The sequence below is a fragment of the Tursiops truncatus genome, chromosome 4 (genome assembly GCF_011762595.2).
Source record: "Tursiops truncatus isolate mTurTru1 chromosome 4, mTurTru1.mat.Y, whole genome shotgun sequence".
NCBI classification, from domain to species: Eukaryota; Metazoa; Chordata; class Mammalia; order Artiodactyla; family Delphinidae; genus Tursiops; species Tursiops truncatus.
Window position 1 is genome coordinate 9,590,039 of NC_047037.1, and position 20,733 is coordinate 9,610,771.

At 45.9% G+C, this 20,733-nt stretch overlaps 1 protein-coding gene across 1 annotated transcript in view; it reads right to left on the minus strand.

The window, feature by feature from the left end:
* Positions 1–20,733, minus strand: part of PLCL2 (phospholipase C like 2) — a 193,605-nt gene that overhangs the window by 41,475 nt on the left and 131,397 nt on the right. The window contains exon 4 of the mRNA XM_019934417.3: positions 10,423–10,498. Within this exon, the coding sequence (XP_019789976.1) occupies positions 10,423–10,498 (76 nt within the window). The remainder of the gene's footprint in view (positions 1–10,422; positions 10,499–20,733) is intronic.

Consider the following 20,733-nt stretch of genomic DNA (forward strand, 5'->3'; position numbering starts at 1 on the left):
CCTTCCAGATATCTGATAAGCTTGCTCTCTGCCTCCAATCATGCCTGCATAGATGTCACCAGTTCCCTGAGGTCCTGGCTAAGCACTTTATTGAAAAGAGCCACTGCCCACCCCTGCCCCCACCCTGTCCCCCTCTCTGCCTCACTGATTCCAAAAAACTCACCACTGTCGGACACAGTGAGTGTTGTATTTACTTGCTTTTTTATTTTCTGTCTCCCATGACTCGACTTCAGCTTTGAGAAGGCCAGAGTTTAGACTCTGCATTCATAACTGTCCCTCTACCTGTAGCAGGTTTGCATCGTTTATGGGTGAGTCTGGACATCCTTTCATTTTAGAGTCTTTTGAATTTCCCTTGTTGTGAACTGTGTTCATATTCTTTGCAAAGAATACAAACATGAGGGTTGTTGGCCTTTTTCAGACTGATTTTAGGAGCTCCTTGTGTTATTAGGGATATCAGCCTTTCCTAATAAGTATCGCTAACATTTTTTTCTTAGTTTCTCATTGTTGTTGCAGCTTTGCTTCTGATCCTTTTTGGCACACAGAATTCTTTGCACGCAGTCTAATCCATCAGAGGGCTGTGTGTGTGTGTGTGTGTGTGTGTGTGTGTGTGTGTGTGTGTGTTTGAATGTTTTGCTGCAGCTTCTGGGTCTGTGCTATCTCCCGTCTGTGCCGCGGCCACTGCTGGCCTGCGCCTGGCTGTCCCTGCGGGGGCTCCTCTCCCACCTGGAATTCCCGCCCCACCAGCCTTGCTCCCAAACCACTTTCCTGACTCAACTGAAGCTCCAAAACTCTGGTTCCGTGCTGACCCGATGGGTCAGTCACGGGCTGTGCTGCCCTCTCACCAGAGGACCAAGTCCCCTGTGCAGTGAGGATTCCGCTTGCGCCTCTCCTGCGCTCGGCCTGGAGCCCTGGGGCGGGGAAGTGAGGTCCCCAGCCTCCCTCAGACTGAGAGTAGGACCCTGATAAACGTCTGTGAAGAAACAAATGGACGAATAACCGTAGCATTCCACGTTCAATTCAATTCCACCAGTATTTACTGAGTGCCAGCTTTGGCAAGGCGCTGCTCTTGGCGTCGGTGGGAGACGATATGAATTACAAAGCTCCCTGCTCTCAGGGAGTTTACATTCTAGTTGGAAGGAGACACACAATAACCCAGGGACGTAAGCAAATGATACTGTGGTTGGAAGGTAATGACTGCTATAGGGAAAAAAAAAAAAAAGTAGGGCAGGGCAGGAGCTCAGATGTGCCGGCTTGTTTTTAAGGTTTGAAGTTGAAGTAAAACATTCAGGTCTGAATTATTAATACAAACTCGTAATCATATCCTGGGATTGCCTAGATTTCCTCCCAACCCTTTCTTCGTTAAAGAACTCATCCATAGCACAGGGAACTCTACTCAATGTTCTGTGGTGACCTAAACGGGAAGGAAATCCAAAAAAAGAGGGGATGTATGTATACGTATAGTTGCTTCACTTTGCTGCACAGCAGAAAGTAATACAACATCGTAAAGCAACTATACTCCAATAAAAATTAATTAAAAAAAAAAAACAAACCAAGAACTCACCCATTCAAATAACTCCTCCGTTTGGATGATACTAATTCTATCTGTAGACGACACTCCACCCCAAGTTTTACTGCAGTTGCTTCAACGATGTGCTAGCTATTTCCATTTGACCCTCTGCTATGGTCTGTTTTGTGTCCCCCTGCCCGACCCCAATCTATATGTTGCAACCCTCATTCCCAAAGGGATGGTGTTAGGAGGTGCAGCCTTTGGGAGGTGCTTGGGTCAGGAGTATGGAGCCCTCATGAATGGGATTAGTGCTCTTTTAAAGCTCTACCCCTTCCACCATGTGAGGACCCTGCAAGGAAGTACCAGCCCCGAACCAGGAAACGGGCCCTCACCTCGCGATCCTGGACGCCCCAGCCTCCCGAGCTGTGAGAGCTAAGTCTGTAGTTTTAAGCCCTCTGGTCTGTGATACTTTGTTATAGCAGCCCGACTGGACCAGGACAGCCACCCTACATGATCCCAGGCCCAGCACGCCTGAACCAGACCTTCACAATCACCTCCCCCCTTCCCCAGTAGCTCAGGCCCCCACATTCCAGTGCTGTGTGGAGTACTGGAACACGGAGGGCACAGGAGAGAGATGGGTCAGTCAGTGAGTCCCCAGGCCTGTCCCAAACTATTTCATGACCCCACGGCCTACGGCAGATTCCAGAAGTGTTCAAGACGTTGGCAGACAGAGCTTGAAAGAAGGGCTTTACAACCAGATACATTTGGTTTGGGAAATGCTGAGTTGAACTAGGGAACATGTAGCATGCTGATGTGTCCTAAGAATCTCCAAAGGGGAATACGTTGTGTTATGAAGATTTGGTGATGAAACCCTCTGCCCCAGGAGCATATGACTAGCGTTCCTCCAATCAGGCTTTGGGCAATGTTGGCCTTAGAAGTCAACGCCAAACACTTCATCCTTGAATTAAAAGGCTCCCGCCATAGAACCCAACCTCTACTTCCAACCCTAATTTCTGCTGCTTCCCAAAGCAAACATTTCCCTTCGGACAGGACAACATACGTCATGGGCATGGAAAGCACATCTGGATGACAAAGCCTCTCCCCTCTGGCCCACCAGAAAAGCCCCGTCCCTCCGCTCTCCTCACACGGACCGTACATGCCTCTCTCAAGCCCCTAGTCCAAGCCCTACCCCCTCCCTGTCAACAAAACCCCTGGCCTGCTCCCTCTCTCAGATTCCACTTATACCCGTTGCCTCATCTACTGGCTTGGTTGTGTTTTATAACTTTAAATGGTAGCAGAGACCGTGCATTAGTTTTTGCACCTCGAATAAATACTTAGTACAGCACTAAACACACTCCACAGATGCGCGACTGCATTTTTCCTTTACTGTGTTAACACGTGTAATGACATGTTTTTGACAAGGCACTGACCTATAATGAAAGAATACAGGTTAATTAAAATTGTTTCAAATTCCTTATTCTTAGAAGATTTACCGCTAAATATTGTTCAAACATTCTTAGAATGCATTTGTTCACTTTACCCACTACACTCCCTTATTTATATTATATTATATCTCATGTATCATATCATGTCATATGATTTGTAGACCACAGAATTTGAAAGACAGAAAAAGCCTTAGAGACCATCTAGGCTATTTACTTCATTTTAAATCCAAGAATACCTAATCAGATATATGTGGGTGTGTGTGTGTGTGTGTGTGTGTGTGTGTGTGTGTGTGTGTGTGTGTTTGTGTGTGTATAAAACCTTCTGGTATTTGAGAAAGATGATTTAATTTACTGTGGACTTTACTTGACTTGTGGTTTTTCTCAAATTTAATGAACAAGTATAATGGAATAATAACAAAAATGATTTTTATGGGAGTGCCAGAGTTGAAGGAAGCCTGACCCCTCCCCAGAAGATAATCTGCTGAGCTGCTGAGAGTTGCCATTTATTTATTTGTTTGTTTGTTTGTTTATTTTTGGCTGCATTGGGTCTTCATTGCTGTGAACGGGCTTTCTCTAGTTGCGGCAAGCAGGGGCTACTCTTCATTGCAGTGCATGGGCTTCTCATCGCAGTGGCTTCTCTTGCTGCAGAGCACGGGCTCTAGGCACACGGGCTGCAGGAGTTGTGGCATGTGGGCTCAGGAGTTGTGGCTCACAGGCTCTAGAGTACAGGCTCAGTAGTTGTGGCGCACGGGCTTAGTTGCTCCACGGCATGTGGGATCTTCCCGGACCAGGGCTTGAACCTGTGTCCCCTGCTTTGGCAGGCCGACTCCCAACCACTGTGCCACCAGGAAGCCTGCGAGTTGCCATTAAGATGAAAAGTGATGCGTTCAGAGACTCTGGGTTTACAGGGAAGGAGGAGGCAGAGGAAGAAGTGACAAGAAAGCACAGCTTTGGGATCTGCGCACAGGACAGATATCCAGGGAGGTCACACATCTGCCCATCTGCCTCCCCTTCACTCCTGGCACTGGGAAATGTCACCAGTGAAAGCCGTGCTGGGAAGAAGGAATCGCTCTCATCAATCCGGCAGGCAGGCACGGAGCAGTCACCCTTTGCAGGGTGGGCAGGGGTGGGGAGAGGCTCAGAGGTGAGCATGAACCCAGGAGGGACCTCTCTGCTCCATCCTCTAAAGAGAGCTTCTCGTTCAAATGCAAATTCCTGGGCCCCAACCTCCAGGATTCAATACTGGGGGGCGAAGCAAAGAAACTGCACTTTACACAAGTGTCCCTAGGAGACTCTGACCACACTTGTAGGAAATCCTGCTGCGATGACAGCTATGTGGTCGTCTGAAGGCAGGATGGGGTAATGGGCACCTGAGACGGTGGGGTGCGGTGAGACAGCTGGTTCCTACAGACTGCCTGCTTGTTTAGCCTTCCTGCCTGAGTTGGCCTAGTTGTCACTTTTGTGATCATCCCTCTACCCTCCCTTACCATCAGCAAAGGTTCCTTTTGAGGGCATTAAGAAGGATGGGGCGGGGGGCAGGCTGGCCCACCGACAATGGCCTTGCTACTTCCTGGCTTCTGTGGCTTCACTGTTAGTTAATTAAAGTGCCCGGGAGAGCACCTGGTGATTCTTAGAAGAGGAAAGAGGCCGAGGGTCCCAAAGGAGTTAAGGGTTCACGTGTCTCACCTTCAGAGAGGTCACTCTTCACCTTCAAAGTGAGGCATTGACTCTCCCCCTTGAAACACACGCTGACAGGCTGCATGCAACTCATGCACCCGTGCCATCGCATGGGATGACTTATCTGATCTTCTCTTTTTAGGTGACTGTGATCAGGCCATTCCAAACTTGCTGCTTAGGCAACTGATCTGAGGTCACTGTATTCTCGAACCCGTGGGGCTATCGGGGACGCATACAACTCACTGTCACTTAGAAGGAGGAAAATGAGCCAGAGAGAAGTCGAGTGACTAACGTAATACCACACAGCAAGACATGGTACAGGGGGCCCAGGAGCCTGTGCTGGATCCCCAGGGAAGAACCTCTTACTTCTGTAAATTGGGGCTGAGAAACAGCCTGACATAAGCGAAGACAAAAGTTATAGGCTCCCAGGCTTCCTTTTGCAAACATTGTTAACGGAACACTGTGAAGTGTTTTTCAGAATGACTCGTACAGATGATTTTACGTTTGCTGTGTTGAGCCAGACAATGATGTGAGCAAAGCAATTGATGGATGGTGACAGGTTACTTATCCGGAAACCTTCCCTGCTAAGAACACACTGCAATCCCAGGAGTTTGCAAAACAACAGAGGCCACTGAGCAATGTCATGTAGGTCTGCCTGGCATCCTGCTTGTTCTCCTCACACGGACGCGTCAGGCTCTCTCTGCTTTGAGGTAAGATAAATCTATCAAGCTTGGTCCCAGGGGAAAGGCCGGCAGACCAGAAGCAGCAAATCAGAAAGAGAACAAAAGAGTCATGTACAAACAGGCGGTGGGAAATGCAGCACGAACTGTAGGAGAAGTAGGGAGTGAAAGCCGAAGGAGAGGAGATGGAACTAAACTATGACTCCTGGGATGGGATCTGAACAGGAAGCCCCAGTGCACAGCGTAAGGGCCCTGAAAACTTAAGGCTCCTGGGGGCATCGCTGCATTAACCAGGGCAAATAACCACCCTGGGTCATCGCAAGTTCAAATTACTTTTGGCAGCCCAATTTAAGAAAGCAGAGATGTGTAGCATCCATTACAGAAAAATTTCCAGTAAGCAGATTAAAATGAAGGGCAATTAAAGCTTTTGTTATTTCGAAAGCTGCCTTCCATCCCACTTTACTCAGTAATGATGCACCCCTGCCACGCATGGGAGCCCCTCAGAGCTTTCAGAATAGAAGCTTCTACTTCTACTTGGAAAGAGCAGGGACCCGACTCTCCTGCCAGAAGAGGAGCCAGGCTCTCGCCCACTGGGTGCAGACACCACCTCTGCACCTGGGCTGCCCAGAAAGCCAGGGTGGCAGGGGTCCTGGGCGGCAAGCACCTGCCTCACCCACCTGGCCCCAAGCCTGGTGGGCGTGGCCACACCTCCTCCAGGACCACGCAGGTCAAGGATTCCTGTCGCAGCTTCCACCGCTCCATCCCTTCTTTCCTCTTTCTTAAACTTAGTAAATTAAATTAAGTTTAAATTTAGCAGTGATTTAATGTTTGGCAGAAGGATGCATACACCTAGTTTAAAGATAAAGAGTTGTCACCAATCCCCCCTCTCCAGAAGCAGTTAACATTCAACCCCTTTAGCTGAGTTTGTTTCATTTTTGAGTATCTATGCCCCTATTGCTAAGTAACAGGCATATACTGTTTAGATTTTCTTCCCCAAGCATTACTTGTTAAACTGCCCAGATGAAGGATGAGAATTTGGCTATTTTCAAGCTCCCCACCGTCAGGACTCTCGGCCGTCTGGGACCTAGCTGCTCCTGAATCCAGCTTTCGGACAGCTGTCCCCTTTTATTCCCACCTCTACCTCGACCCCCAGCGGCATCTGCTGCCACCGGGTCCCAGCCTGCTGGGGTCTCCACGAAGTCAGACTGTGCCCCCATTCCCACCCGCTTCAGGCTCAGCTTTCTTGAGTCAGCTAAGTCGACTTTCCTTTTCCTGTTTCCAAAATTTTGTTGCTCCCATTTTCTTTGTCCTTGTAAGTTTTTTATTAAAAAAAAAAACAACCCTACTGTCATTTTAATGAGGCTCAGAAAGGAGTGGACATTAAATGCATGTTAATGCACCATCTTGGACAGGAAGTACGCTACTGGCAGGAAATAAGTCATTGATTTCTTTTTTTCTCCCCAGAGAACAAATGCTTTTCCATTTAAATTCACCTGATGAAAACATCCAATGCACCGAAGCAAAGCAGTCTGGACTACCTCCTAGATCATCTTCCTATTCTTTACGGAACAGCTCGATTCAGTGACTAACTAAAATTCAAACACAGGCTGCCGTTTTGGGGCCACTGAAGGAGAGAAAGAGCTAGACATCAGAAAGTGGAAAAGATGTTTCCCCTGAAAGAATCCGGCTAATCTTTTATCAGCTTTTATAAACTTTTGAAAAAGAACTTGTATGAACTTTAACAATGCTTCTCCCTCTGGAGATTCCGGCCCTGCCCCCGCCCCCGTGTGTGTTCCTTTCCATCACCCACTTGGATACTTCCTGGGAGAACAAGCATCTTTTAGACCCAGTAGGACGTGTGCTCGTTACTGCACACAGACCCGTTCCCGCACGGCCGTACCATCCACCACTTCTCTGTCTTTCTCACTCGCATGGCAGCCCAGATCCACTCGTCCCACACCCCTCCCCGCGATCCCAACATTCAGTCCGTCCCTGTCACTGGCACCACTGGCCTCTGGCTCTGAGCAAATGCTCCACATCCTGCCCTTCCCGTCCCCGCTTCCACCGCACCCAAGAGCCAGCGTCCCCCCCTTCTCAGTGGAAAACACTCCTCCACCCCAGGATGCGTCCACACGCCACGGCTCTCCCTTTCCGAGGTCAAGTGTTTCACAGCCACGCTTGATTCCTGCCCCCCTCACTTCCTGCACCCTTTATCCTGGGCTCATCTTTTAGCATCTTCCTCTCCGCCTCTTCACTGGATCTTCCATATTCCTAGGAACGTGGTTTTCTTATTAAGATTTCCCTTTAACCCACCAAACTTCTGTGCTGGCATATTCTCGTCTTAAAAGAGTGGGCTACACAGCCTGCCCCAACTGCCCCTCACCTGGCTGCTCTCACCTCCCTTCCTGGTCCCTTTGGGTCCCTGTCTGCTGCGCGAGCAGCTTCCTGGCCCACCTTGGCTGTGGGTCTTCACTTACCGGCGTTCCTCACCGGCCTCAGTCTCTCCTCCCAATAACGGCCTCAGCAGACTCATTTCTAGCTCCAAAAAATCAGTTACACAGCGGGGAGTCCGAACCTGTCCCAACTGGGTGCACTTTTCAACACGGGACTGGAGGCGGGTAGTGTGTAACTCCTTATTTTCAGTTATTTACGTGAAGCTTTGCCTAATAAGAATATAGGTTTGTGTTTAAAAGTGTGGAATACTTCTAAAATAATCCTCTCTTCCAGCACTTTGGTGACCTATACCTTCACTTTGTAATTGCAAGATTAAAGATCTGCAAGCAGAACAATTACTCACCAAAAGTAAAATCTTACGCAAATGCTATTGAGCCCAACACAAATGAGCAGCTCTTCAGATGATTAAGAACGATATGCCTTACGATAACTGTAAACATAAGAAACAAAGATCAAGAGACTCTAAAATAAGCACTTGGACAACAGAAGGGCTGTGTAGGCGGGCGGCAGTAATTATGAAACCGGGAGATGATCGTTATGTGCTTCTGAAGGGCTTTCAACCCGAAGCAACTCAGACCATTACACAGCGGTTATCCCCACTCCTACCTCCCCAAGCAAAACCCTTAACAGACAAGACTCTTTAGCTTTTCAAATACAAGCAAATATATCCCTTACTGAAATCGAACAGAAAAACAACACGAAGCTGCATGATGCTAGACATTATCAAATTTCATAAGGCAAGGAAGTTGCAAAGAATTGCCAATAACTCAAATTGTTAAATGAATAGCCAGTTCTTTCTTTCCGATAAACTGTGGTTTCAGATTCTAACGGTCCACAATTCTCATAGCAATACATGCATTTAATAGAATCGAATACTTCATAAAAGTCAAATCACATTTAGCCAGTTAGTATCTGAGCGACTCCGCTGTGCAGATGTTAGAACAGATGTCACGGGTAAAACAGAGAGTCACTCAGCATGCAAGCCTGGTGCACGGGAGGTCACTGTCCCGTTTGGAAGATGGGACACGTTAATAAAAGACACAGTGACCGAAGAGGCTTGATCGGCTGAACCAGATACACGTCTGAAGGGCTGAATGGAATGGGTCTGGAACACACATCCCGGAATCAGGAAAGCCCCTGGGAGACTGATGAGATGAGAAGAAGACAGGGAAAGACTGGCAGAGAGGAGGGAGACGGAGGTCCTACCTTGTGGAAATCTAAGTGGAAACACACAAGAGATGGCAGAGGAGGCGGGGCAGCCCAAAGCCCGGCTGGACGAACAACCTCACATCTTCCTCACTGTTCCCGACAACCTCCAGTGGGTCCTGCCCACAACAGTCCTCTGCACACAGCTATTATGATGGTCACCTGAAAGCTCAGCTTCTCTCCCCTTCCACTAAAAAACCAGGGGTTCCCCACTGCCTCACAGGCCGAGTTCAGGCTCCTGAGTCACACACAGTAAGTACTCAATGCGTCTGACTGTGCATGGTTACTTTCATACGTCCTGTTTGATTTGAAGGTTCTAGAAGACAAAAACCAATCTTGCTTATTGTTTTAAATATTTTGGTACGTAACAGCTCTTACAAGTATCTTAGGCATAGTACAAGTTCAAAACATATTTATTAAATAAATGAACAGATGACTTAATTAATACTTTTTAATATAACATTGGCAAAGTGGGTGGGCCAGTTGGCAATGACTTTGCATAGGAAGTTAGAAGTTTAGATTTGGTCAGCTACTCAATGATTTTGTATAGGGTAGTGACATGATGAAAAGTGGTATTTGACGTAACTTGCTTTAATTGTGGTCGTAAGTGTCCCAGAAAGGGCTAGAAGTAGAAAGATGACTTTGCTAATAATATTTTGCTAACAAGATGAGGATTTTCGTCTCTTGATTAGTCACTAACATGCATATTCTTCAATAAACACCAAAAGAGAAATTGTCGCATGTATCTATGCCTTTCATCTATTTTAAACGAGTTCATTTCTGAGATAAGAGATGACTTTTTTTTACGGCTAGGTAACAGTTATGGCCTCCTGATTTGAAAGAACAGAAACCAAAAACCCTAGAAATTAAGGACAGATACTCTTATTTATGAATGACAAATATTCTCCACATTAGAACCTTCCAAATTGACACTCAAAATTTGAAAATTGAAAGAATTGCATTTTACCTATTGTTATTACAATGCAGAACACTTGATTTTTTGGTTTTATCACAGCTAAAAATTACTGAGACGGTTGTTTATGTAAGTTGAATTTTGTAATCTAGTATAGCACTTGGTTGTGAAATGAATGAATTCCTCAGCATGTGAAAATGCCAGTGCATTGACAATTTCAAGAGGCTGTAACTGGTGCCCACGGAGGTGGAAGAGATTTAGCGCAGAGGGTCTCAATCTGGGCTGTGGCTTAGAAATGCTTGGGAACCTTTAACAGCTATGAACGTTTAAGCCACACCCCAGACCATGTCAATATATTTTAAAAGCTCCTCCCAGGTGAGTCTATTATCCAGGCTTGAGAACCAGTGAATTAGTATTTTCTTTAGCCATGAAGAAATACTTTTAATATCTGGTTTTCTTGATATAGTATCAAAAAGATGAAATAGCTCAGGGGCAAACTACTAACTTTATTTTAAAGAAAAGAAACAAATTCTCACTCACCTGCTTTCTGACAGTGTACAATCTTTTCATACACAGCGTCTGCATTTTCAATCAACGCCTTGAGGGACTGGATCATCTGCAGAGGAAACATCCAGACAGGAGGTCACACAGACAGCTGAACACAGGAGGGTCCGCTCTCGGGCGCGAGGCTCTTCCCCCAACGCGGCTGACGGGATGCGGCGACTCGTCCCTCCATCTGACGTCCCACTACTCAGGTTCATGTGTGTACATGTTAAATGATACAGTCACACCTCCCCACACAAGGGCTTAGACCAGACTGTGATGAGTATATTCCTCGGGTGGTTAGGCTTGCACAACACCGGATTTGAACCTCAAGCCAGTACCTGAGCTCGTTTCAGTGTGAAAAGCTACAAATAAATATGTGCGCACATCCAATCTGTCCTTCATTTTAACAAAACCTCCTGCGTCACCTTATGGAAAGCTCCAGCACCTACATGCCTTTCTCACCTCAGCCAAGATGCCTCCATCTGAATCAGTTTAAAGCTTAGGTTGAGGATCAAAAAACAGCATTTCTTTGATGCACCACTAATGCTATCACTCAAACAAGTAGTCTTAACGTGCCTATCAGTGATTTAAAAAATTCAGCGTTGAGTTCTTGTTCTAAATTGCATGTGCTTATTTTAGGAGCCGTGCCTGAATTAAGAAAAAGGAACAGGGTACAGCTGACCAATTATTTTACTCACCAAAATGCTGGGGAAAGGTCTGTCTGAAGTAAACTTTTTGGCTCTAAAATCACTATGAAAATGGGATGGCCAGCTTCAGTTCTCATGGCTCAAATGGGGACAATTATGATCCTTGCCATAACCGTAGACTCTAGCTTTTTGTTTTCGTTTTTAATTTAATTTTTATTTTATATCAGAGTATAGCTGATTTACAATGTTGTGTTATCTTCAGGTGAACAGCTGAGTGATTCAGTTATACATATACATGTATCTATTCTTTTTCAGATTCTTTTCCCATATAGGTTATTACAGAATAGTAAGTAGAGATCCCTGTGCTATACAGTAGGCCCCTGTTGATTATAAGCTTTTTGTATTTAAATATTTCACATGATGATATTACTCATCTCTTTTACAGGGCCATTCTATTTTGTATAACAAATACCAATCCATCATTGTTCATTCCTTTAAATTCTGCCTTGTTTTTCTTTATAGTATTTATCACTAGCTGCCTTAGTAATTAACATAGGTTGGATTATTTCTATAACTCGAAGAACACCATATTTTATTAGTTATACTTAAACTAAAGCATAATCAACACGCCTCTTAAGAAGTACACCAGATTCTTAAAGTGAGTCACACAGCATTTATCAACTTCCACTGTTCTAAGAAAATTACAGTAAACACTGTGAGGTTTGAAGGCCAAAGCAGGTGTTCATTTATGCCTTCATTCATTATTCATGGAAGGTGTCCTGTGGGCAGCCGCTGAGCAGAAATGGGGGGCAGGGTGACCTACAGGACACAGCCCCTGTCTTCAGGAAGTGCACAGCCCAGGGGCAGGGCCCCCACTTAGGAATTCGGTATTTTCACATTCGTTCTTCAAGATCTGAGTCATTCCTGCAAATTTAAATATTCTACTTTACAGCTTGACATATTGAACAGGCAGTGATAAAAATGAATAGTTCAGAACTCAATTACACTGATAGAAAGTCATTTGTACCATTACATAATTTGCATACTGAAAAGGTTCATACCATCATCAGTAACCTCCTTCAGCTCTGAGCCGAGCCAACGAGAGGCATCACAAAGCAAGGACTTCCCCCAGCAAGGATGGTGGTTGTCACAGGTCAGTATCAAAGAACTGGCCAACCGTGCCGCCACCATTCAGACAGGGGGAAAAAGCAACAAAATGAACCTGGTCATGAGACAAGTGGGCAGGACAGGAGCAGTAACAGAAGGAAAGCAAGAGAACAAAACAGCAGCATTAAGGCCAGACTCACGCATCCCAACAGCCTACGGGCGAAGGTGGTCAAAACAGATCCACATCCGGGCTGGGGCAGGCGCAGAACGAGCACAGATTTACATGGGTTCCTCAGCTTTGTCATCTAGGACAAGGTATGAAACATCATGGAGCCGTAATTTCCTACCTGTAAACTGAGCTGAATAAAAGACATTATGAGGGCTCATAATATTGTGGGGATTAGAGGAGAGGATGCTTGCGGCTGGAACTTGCCAATGGTGAAGTCGCAGTGGACTCCGCACTCACCCGAGGGCCCGGCAGAGCTCCTTCTGGAAGCCCCCAATTAGCTGAATGAGTGTGCCTTCCTGTCCTGTTCTCACTGGCAATGTTTTACACACCCATTACTGATACTAGCTTTGTTGACAAGCCTGGTGTGAAGAAGCCCAGAGAAACAACAAATCGCACTATTCCTCTAAGAAGCATCTTCCAGTTTAAAGTATTGCCAAAGGTTAAAGAGTGCTGCACCTTTTAACTGTAAAAGACACGAAAGGCTTCAGAAACGCACGTCCACCTCCAGGGGCTAGAGAAGGACGCTGCCCTGCCCCTGAGCTCTGTGATGCCGGAGGACCGATCCTTTACTCTGGGGACAGTCATGCGCTGAGGCTGCACGTGTGGGACCCTGAGGTCGGTGCTGAGAACGCATGAAGAGCAGAATGACCCGGGGCCACGAGCAAACAGTAATCACATAAAACGTGGCAGTGCCACCGCTGCCCACGTGCTCCTGGGCGTGACAGTGAGACGCTCCTAAGCCGGGGCAGGGTAGCGGGACAGCTCAATACCAAGTCCTTCTCCCGGTAATGGGGGTGAATGTGTCCCCCGACTTATGTGCAGTATATAAATTATGGAGGTGGCTAACACCCCAGGTGAAGGATGCAAACACAGTGAAAAGCCAGCCCCCCGGGTATGGAAGTGACCAGTGGCAGGTCCCTGCAGAGCGTATCAGAGGGGATTCCAGAGGCAGTCAGCCCACGAGAGGTGGGTACCTGCTAACCAATCAGCAACTTTCAGACACAGGAAGAAAGAAAACCCACCCAGACCTCAGCAGAGATGATTCACTTCCCCACACCTGTCATGGAATGAGCGCATCATTCCCTCTGGGAGGAGGAACTGCCAGTTTATATCTTTTTATAGTTGCAGGGTACATATTTATAATTAAGTTTATATTCTTGCCCACAGATTGAGTCCATTAACCCTCCACTCCTGCAACATTCGTGTGAGTTCTCCTCGAGTAAAGGGCCCGTCTAGGTGTTGTTCAGGGGACTCTCTGGCCTGTGGGCTCCTGTAAGCGCACTTGGTTAAAGGTCCAGTGGGCCGAGGGGGCAGGACCAGGCCAGGCCGGGCCTCCCTGCCTGCCTACCCGGCTGGCTGAGGTCTTGTTCTCGCACAGCTGACAACTATGACTGAATGCATAGGGGTGCTGCCACTTGGGCTGGGTCTGCCACTCTGTAACGAGGTGCAATTATAAACAGTGCAAGTGTTGGCTGAATGAGTCAAAATGGAAGTATTTCAACGCCTCCTTGGCATCAGGTACGTACTTGGCGTCCTCCATTTCCTCTAATGCTCACCAAAGTCCACGGGAGGTGGGTGTTGGTGATGCTGCTTTCACAGATGTGAACACTGAGGACCCCAGAGCAAAGCCACTTTCCCAAGGTCACCTGCTGTGATGAGCAAAGGACTGTAACTAGTGAACAGGGGGACGGGGATTCCGTTTGACTCAAAGCCTCTGCTGTTTCCACGATACCAGCAAGGTCTTGACCACGGGCAGCAGCTGAACAGGAGGAAAGCGCATTCCAACCAGGAGGATGGACAGAAGCATTAGGGAACGTCCTGGCTCCCGATGGGTGTTACACACAATATGTAGCATCATCTCAGCTACTGACACGGGCCCAGAAGTGTGTTTTTATAAAGTAATATTTCTATAAAGCACTTTGGGAAAACATTTTTTCAAACGACAACATTAAACAGTTTACTTGGCTCCACTGACCAATTCATTATTAAAAAACAGAAATCATTTATATTTCATGTGAAACCACTAGAATAAGCATCTCAGACTAGACAAAAGCAAATACGTGGGGAGTGACATCAAGAGATGAGTCAAAGGGAAAAACTGCTTTAAGTTATCTTGTTTTCTCTGTATACATTACGGTAATATGTGACTATAACGCAAGGCCCGGTAGAGTGACTGGTTTTATAAGCATGATCTGCATTAATGCACATTTCATCGATTCACTTTACATGCACAGGTGTAAGTCTCAGCACCGAAATCAGACATCCCGCTGCCGGCCCGAGTAACTTACCACGTGGACCCTCGTATTGTTTACAAAGTACAAGATGCTTTCAAATAGCTGTTGCTCATGGATTTCACATTAGTGTCCGGTTAACAGTACCTCCTAAATTTCTGGAACAAACGCATTAGGATAATCTATAGATTTAACATAGCCCAGAAACCCATTTCATAAATTCGATCAACTCTAAGATAAGGTTTTTTGTTTTTTTTTTAAAAAATAATTTTATTCATTTTTGGCTGCATTGGGTCTTCGTTGCTGCACGTGGGCTTTCTCTAGTTGCGGCGAGCAGGGGCTACTCTTTGTTGCGGTGTGCGGGCTTCTCATTGCGGTGGTTTCTCTTGTTGCGGAACACGGGCTCTAGAGCGCAGGCTCAGTAGTTGTGGCGCACGGGCTTAGATGCTCCTTGGCATGTGGGATCTTCTTGGACCAGGGCTTGAACCCGTGTCCCCTTCCTTGGCAGGCGGATTCTTAACCACCGTGCCACCAGGGAAGCCCCTAAGATAAGGTTTTAATATAGGTCTCAAGAAGATGGAAAGTAGGAAGTTTCAACTAAAGGCAAAGTAAAAATTAAAATTCATATTTTATTAAGCTGGAAGGAAACCAGAAATGCCTTCTGTAAGAATGCCCTGTTTTGAAAGTAACTCCCCATGTTAGTATAAGGCAAACGTCTGTTTATAGGTGTGATTATGAGAACTATTATTATATTAATATATTTTATATTACTAGATTTCTGTAGACTGTTTCTTTATTTTCTGTTTTGCAACCTGTGCTACACAGCCCTAGAAAGTGAGTCCGTTCACCAACGCTGAGAACGTAGAGAAAATAAAAACGAAATTCCCTCTGGAATCTGTCAGCTTTGGTGCTTTTTTTTCTGTGTTCTTGAAAGTAACGTCCTCAGTTAACAATGCTACTTTTGTCTTTAACACTTTACAATAATTATTACTGTATGGGTGAAGAATTTTTGAACCAAATGCGGGAACTCTGGGATCCGAGACTTCTAAATTGAAATGCAGAGGTAACGTTTCCTTTCGCGAAAGCTTCCAAGTACAGCAAAATGTCACAGAGTTAAACTAATGGAAGAGAAACCATTTATAAAGTTACTGTTGGGAATTACCACATAGCTTTTTAATACTTGAAAATAATATAAAAATCACACATTTGAACTGGGGCATAAAAGTTGCACAGCTGTGGCGGTCTTTAGGCAGCTGCAGCCTGCAGTTAAAGCCCCTCCACCTCACACAGGCCGCTGTGCGGGCACCCCCCACCCGGGGCTGAGGCGTCAGGTCAGCGTCCCTTCCAGCAAGGTCACTAGGAAAACACTCTATAAACAAAAAACCGCTTCCAGAGTAATCTGTCCTAGTTTCCTCATGAAACCTGACTTCTACATTTTTCACCATGCAAATTATAGAAAATTACAGAAAAACAACCTATATAATAGAAAAATGAGAGCAATAACTCTGCCAGGCAAATGTCAAATGATATCACTTATATGTGGAATCTAAAAAATAAATGATACAAATGAACTTATATACACAACAGAAATAGACCCAAAGACAGAAAACAAACTTATGGTTACCAAAGGGGAAAGGGCAGAGGGATAAATTAGGAGTTTGGGGTTAATATACATACACTACTATATATAAAATAGATAAACAAGAACCTACTGTACAGCACAGGGAACTACACTCAATATCTTATAATAATTTATAATGGAAGAGAATATGAAAAAGAATATATATACAGCATATATATGTATAACTGAATCACTTTGCTGTACACCTGAAACTAACATGACATTGTAAATCAACTACACTTCAGTTAAAACATAAAGTTTTTTCAAAAAAGGAAAGAACTCTGCCATTTAGAAAACACTACTGGATTGTTAATGAATACGTAGAGAGGAGTGTACGTGGCCGCTGCCACACACCGACCTCCTTGCGGGTGTGATGGGAGGCGCCAGGACAGAGATCAGTGTGCAATACCATTAGGCTCTCTAGACATTTCCACTTGTGTTAGAGGAAAGTAGGGAACGTGGCTAGAAAAGGGCCAGATTGGATGCGATACAGAATTACGATTTTTTTTTTCGATACGCGGGCCTCTCACTGTTGTGGCTTCTCCCGTGGCGGAGCACAGGCTCCGGACGCGCAGGCTCAGCGACCATGGCTCACGGGCCCAGCCGCTCCGCGGCATGTGGGATCCTCCCAGACCGGGGCGCGAACCCGTGTCCCCTGCATTGGCAGGCGGACTCCCAACCACTGCGCCACCAGGGAAGCCCCCGGAATAACGATTTTAAGCTGAGATGTGCTGTGATCAAGGTAGAATTTCAGGCTCTGAACAAAGAGTAAGGAAGGAATGGGGGATGGGGGTATGAAAGGGGGGCAGGACGCAGTGGGGCTGGGAAAGAGAGATGGGCTGGAGAGGGTACATCGGGAAGGACAGAGCAGGACCCGGTGACTGATGGGCTGTGGGCACAGAAGGAAGAGCCAAAGACAAAGAGGGTAAACCAGACAGACGAGGAGGCTGTGCCGCACCCGACCGCTGCAAAGCTTTTCCAGGTTTACACTGTGTCTCTAAGGTGTTAACTCATCCCGGAAGTGGAGTTCCGCCCCAGCTGAGCAGAGGAGTTGGCAGTGAACGGGGCAGTCTTTTGAGGATCTGCAGCAGCAGCTAGAAACCGTGGGAAAGCTTGGTTCTAGGGCTGGAAAATCGGAAGCTTTCTGCACCAAGGTAGCAGCTGAGATGAAAGAATGTCTACATCTCCGAGGGAGGAATTTTAAAGCTAAATGAGATGAAAACATCACAGCAACACGGCAGATAATAATAAGCAGAGGGAAGCTGTATAAGAGACACAGAAGGAGTGGTCAGAGGGGCAGGGACAGAACAAGGATGTTGAACATTTCCAGGGGTGGGAGGAGAGTTTCTGGAAGGTCTACAGTGTTAGGAGCTCCGGACTTGGTCATTTGGTAACTCTGGACAATAAGATGGCAGTACTGACAGTTCTGCTGTGTGACAGACATATTCCTAAAAATCACCACACTATAAAAAAACCTGTGTAATAAAAAACGCAAGGTTTGTGGGGAAAATTGGGTCAGGGCACAACACTCAGAAATTCTGCTGTGACACATTACAAAAGGCAGGAGCAGAATACAAGTGATAGCACAGTCCTGCACATGTTACGTAGTTAAGGAACACAAAAACGCAGCAGTGAGCGTGGCGTGTGGCACCTGACCTTGAAAAAGACCTGGAGGGAAGGGCTGCAGCTCTTGAGTTACTGTGAGTGGTGGAAGGAGGGGGTCTGATGTCTGGTGAGAGGTTATAACTGAGATGCGGAGGGCGCAGCGCAGGACACACCCGGTGATCTGATGTAGCAGCTGGTGGGTGTGTGAGGTGGGTGTGTACATTCAATTCACCCAGGTGCAGTTTCTGCGCTCGCTAGTGTTTCTTGCCGTCAAAACCGTGCACAGGTAAACACAAAATCCGCGTTCAGTTAAAATTATCCCTTACTGTATTGATCACATGCAAATAAATTTGCATGTTCAAAACAAGTGTTATAACTGACTATAAAAGGGAGAGTATTTCAAGATCTACGCAATTTTCTTGAGAAGTAAACTCTCAGTATCTATCATAGTCAACTGAAGTATGCTTTTGGCATCCTATAAGACCTCCTCCACACTGTATTCAACTATTTTAACAATCATTCCTTGCCAGAGAAGAGATGCCAAGTGCTGTGTAAATCTGGAGCAAATTATGAGCTAAGAGTGACCCAGAGTCCACATTCAGGAAGCCAAGAATTCTCTAGCTTTTCAACATGCTCTGATTCGTCATAAAGTTCACTGCAAAGCTAGGGTGGTAGGTACCTAAGGGTGAGGCACGTAGCTCTCCTGTTACTTACCTTTTATCTGAGCTGTACGCTGAATCTTCATGCACTATATTTCAGATCAAACCCTGTAAACTGAGATCCCATTTCACCTGTAAGTATCTAGCTGAATTTTCACATGATGAAAAGCCTCTCCTACCACAGTCAACGTCTCCATCTACCCCTTCTCACTCTAAATCAATATATAACCATATTCACACACTTAGAAAGGGCTGCATTTCACAGATTAAACTTCAAGTTTTAACTAAACAGTAGTTCCTGCAGTGAATTACCATGTCAATATAAAAGCAAAGAGACATTATGCTTATTATACACAGAGTAATACAGGTTTTGCCTGTACTCATCTAAACAGCAATTTGCATTCAGTATAAAATTCATGGAAATAAACAGGATCATGTAGTCAAAACAACCAGTTTATTGCTCTAGGTGCTTTCTTTTCTCCTAGTTGCTTTGGTGCCTAGTGCACTTGGGATGGACCAAACGTTTACATTGTGGGTATTTCTGAGAGGCACTTCCAGCATTAGCCACTAGAAGTCCTTAGTAATACACATTTGTAGGCTGGAGGAGAGCAGAAAGGAGCAAAGACAGAGAAAACACCATAAAGAGGAAATTAAGGAGGGGGAAAAAGAGCACTATATAGAGGAATAAAAGAAAAAAGAACAATAAAATCACAGAGCCAGAGCTTAGAGGAATTAAAACAGTGAATGCACAAGGGTGATCTACCTTATTAAAAACCGTCCTTCAAATCAGATAAGAAATTTTTATTTTATGCAGACAAGTTAATAAACTATAAAGCCACAACCAAACCTTTAGGTGAAAGGAAGTCACTCATATTTCTAGATGAATTGAGACTTAGATTACTAGAAGTCTCCATGTTCCCAAATATATTTAAATAGGTCAGGGCTGGTGAAGCTCAGTAGTGCAGAATAGCACAGGGAAAATAGAAAAGGGCTCTGGAAAAGCTGGGAGTTCCAATAAACCAAGAGATTAGTTACGAACTCAATGTACAGATTTTAAATGTTTATTCTACCATGAACTGTTGGCAAAGTTTTAAATGTTCTGCATAGTTTTAGTTTCAGAAGTACACAGAATGTCAACAAGTCGAAAAGAATTTTGGTTTTGATCTTGTACTGCTTCTGCTGCCGTATGATACGATACTCAGAGAAAACGAAAACTGTTGAAAATTGAGCAACGAAACAGAACCCAAACTACCCTAAAAAGGAATTCCAACGCAACTATAAAACTATCCAGAAAAACGATGTAATAACTCCTACCACTTCACATCACGCTGTGCTTTTTTCTGTGTAGACAGCACGTATATAGTAAGTTCACACGCACTCAAATGACAATAACCCTCTTACTTCTCCATTTTATGACCAACCTCACACAATCAGAAGTTTCCTTAGGGAAGAACTCGGGATGTTACATGTCATTTTGCACAGGATTACTGTGGGAAGCCTTATTCCACATTCTCATGCTCAACAGGCTACTTTATAGCACATGATGAATCATTCTGCACCACGGTGACCTCACGGGTGCACGCATACCCCATCCTCCCCAGGGCCCTCGGTCACGGGCAGCCTCTCGACGCTGTAAAACACTTCTCCGATTTTCTCAACTATAGTAGCGATGTGCTTACGTGACACCCTCGTACCATCTCAGCATGAAATTTAAGTGCACCTTGTGCTCAAATACCCTCTGTGGCCATGACGGCAGGAAAGGATATGAGTACGGGAGGGGCTTAGCAGCTGGGAAAGGAGCTTTCCACTAGGCCAGGAGGCAGCCAGGGTGTCCAGTGGGGATGCAGTCTACAGCCGGCCACTTGCTTCTGCTTCCAGTAAATGTCTGGGAGGAGGGAAAGGAGGGGCAGGGCACCACTGTGACTTCCCCAGTCTTCGAAGTTTTAAAGACTTTGAGTGCAGAGGCTACATCTTTGATGGAGGGGAGTGTCTCCAAAGAACTGATGAGACTGGTTTAAAACCTGGCCTAAGGGCTTCCCCGGTGGCGCAGTGGTTGGGAGTTCGCCTGCCGATGCAGGGGACACGGGTTCGTGCCCCGGTCCGGGAGGATCCCACGTGCCGCGGAGCGGCTGGGCCCATGAGCCATGGCCGCTGAGCCTGCGCGTCCAGAGCCTGTGGTCTGCAACTGGAGAGGCCACAACAGTGA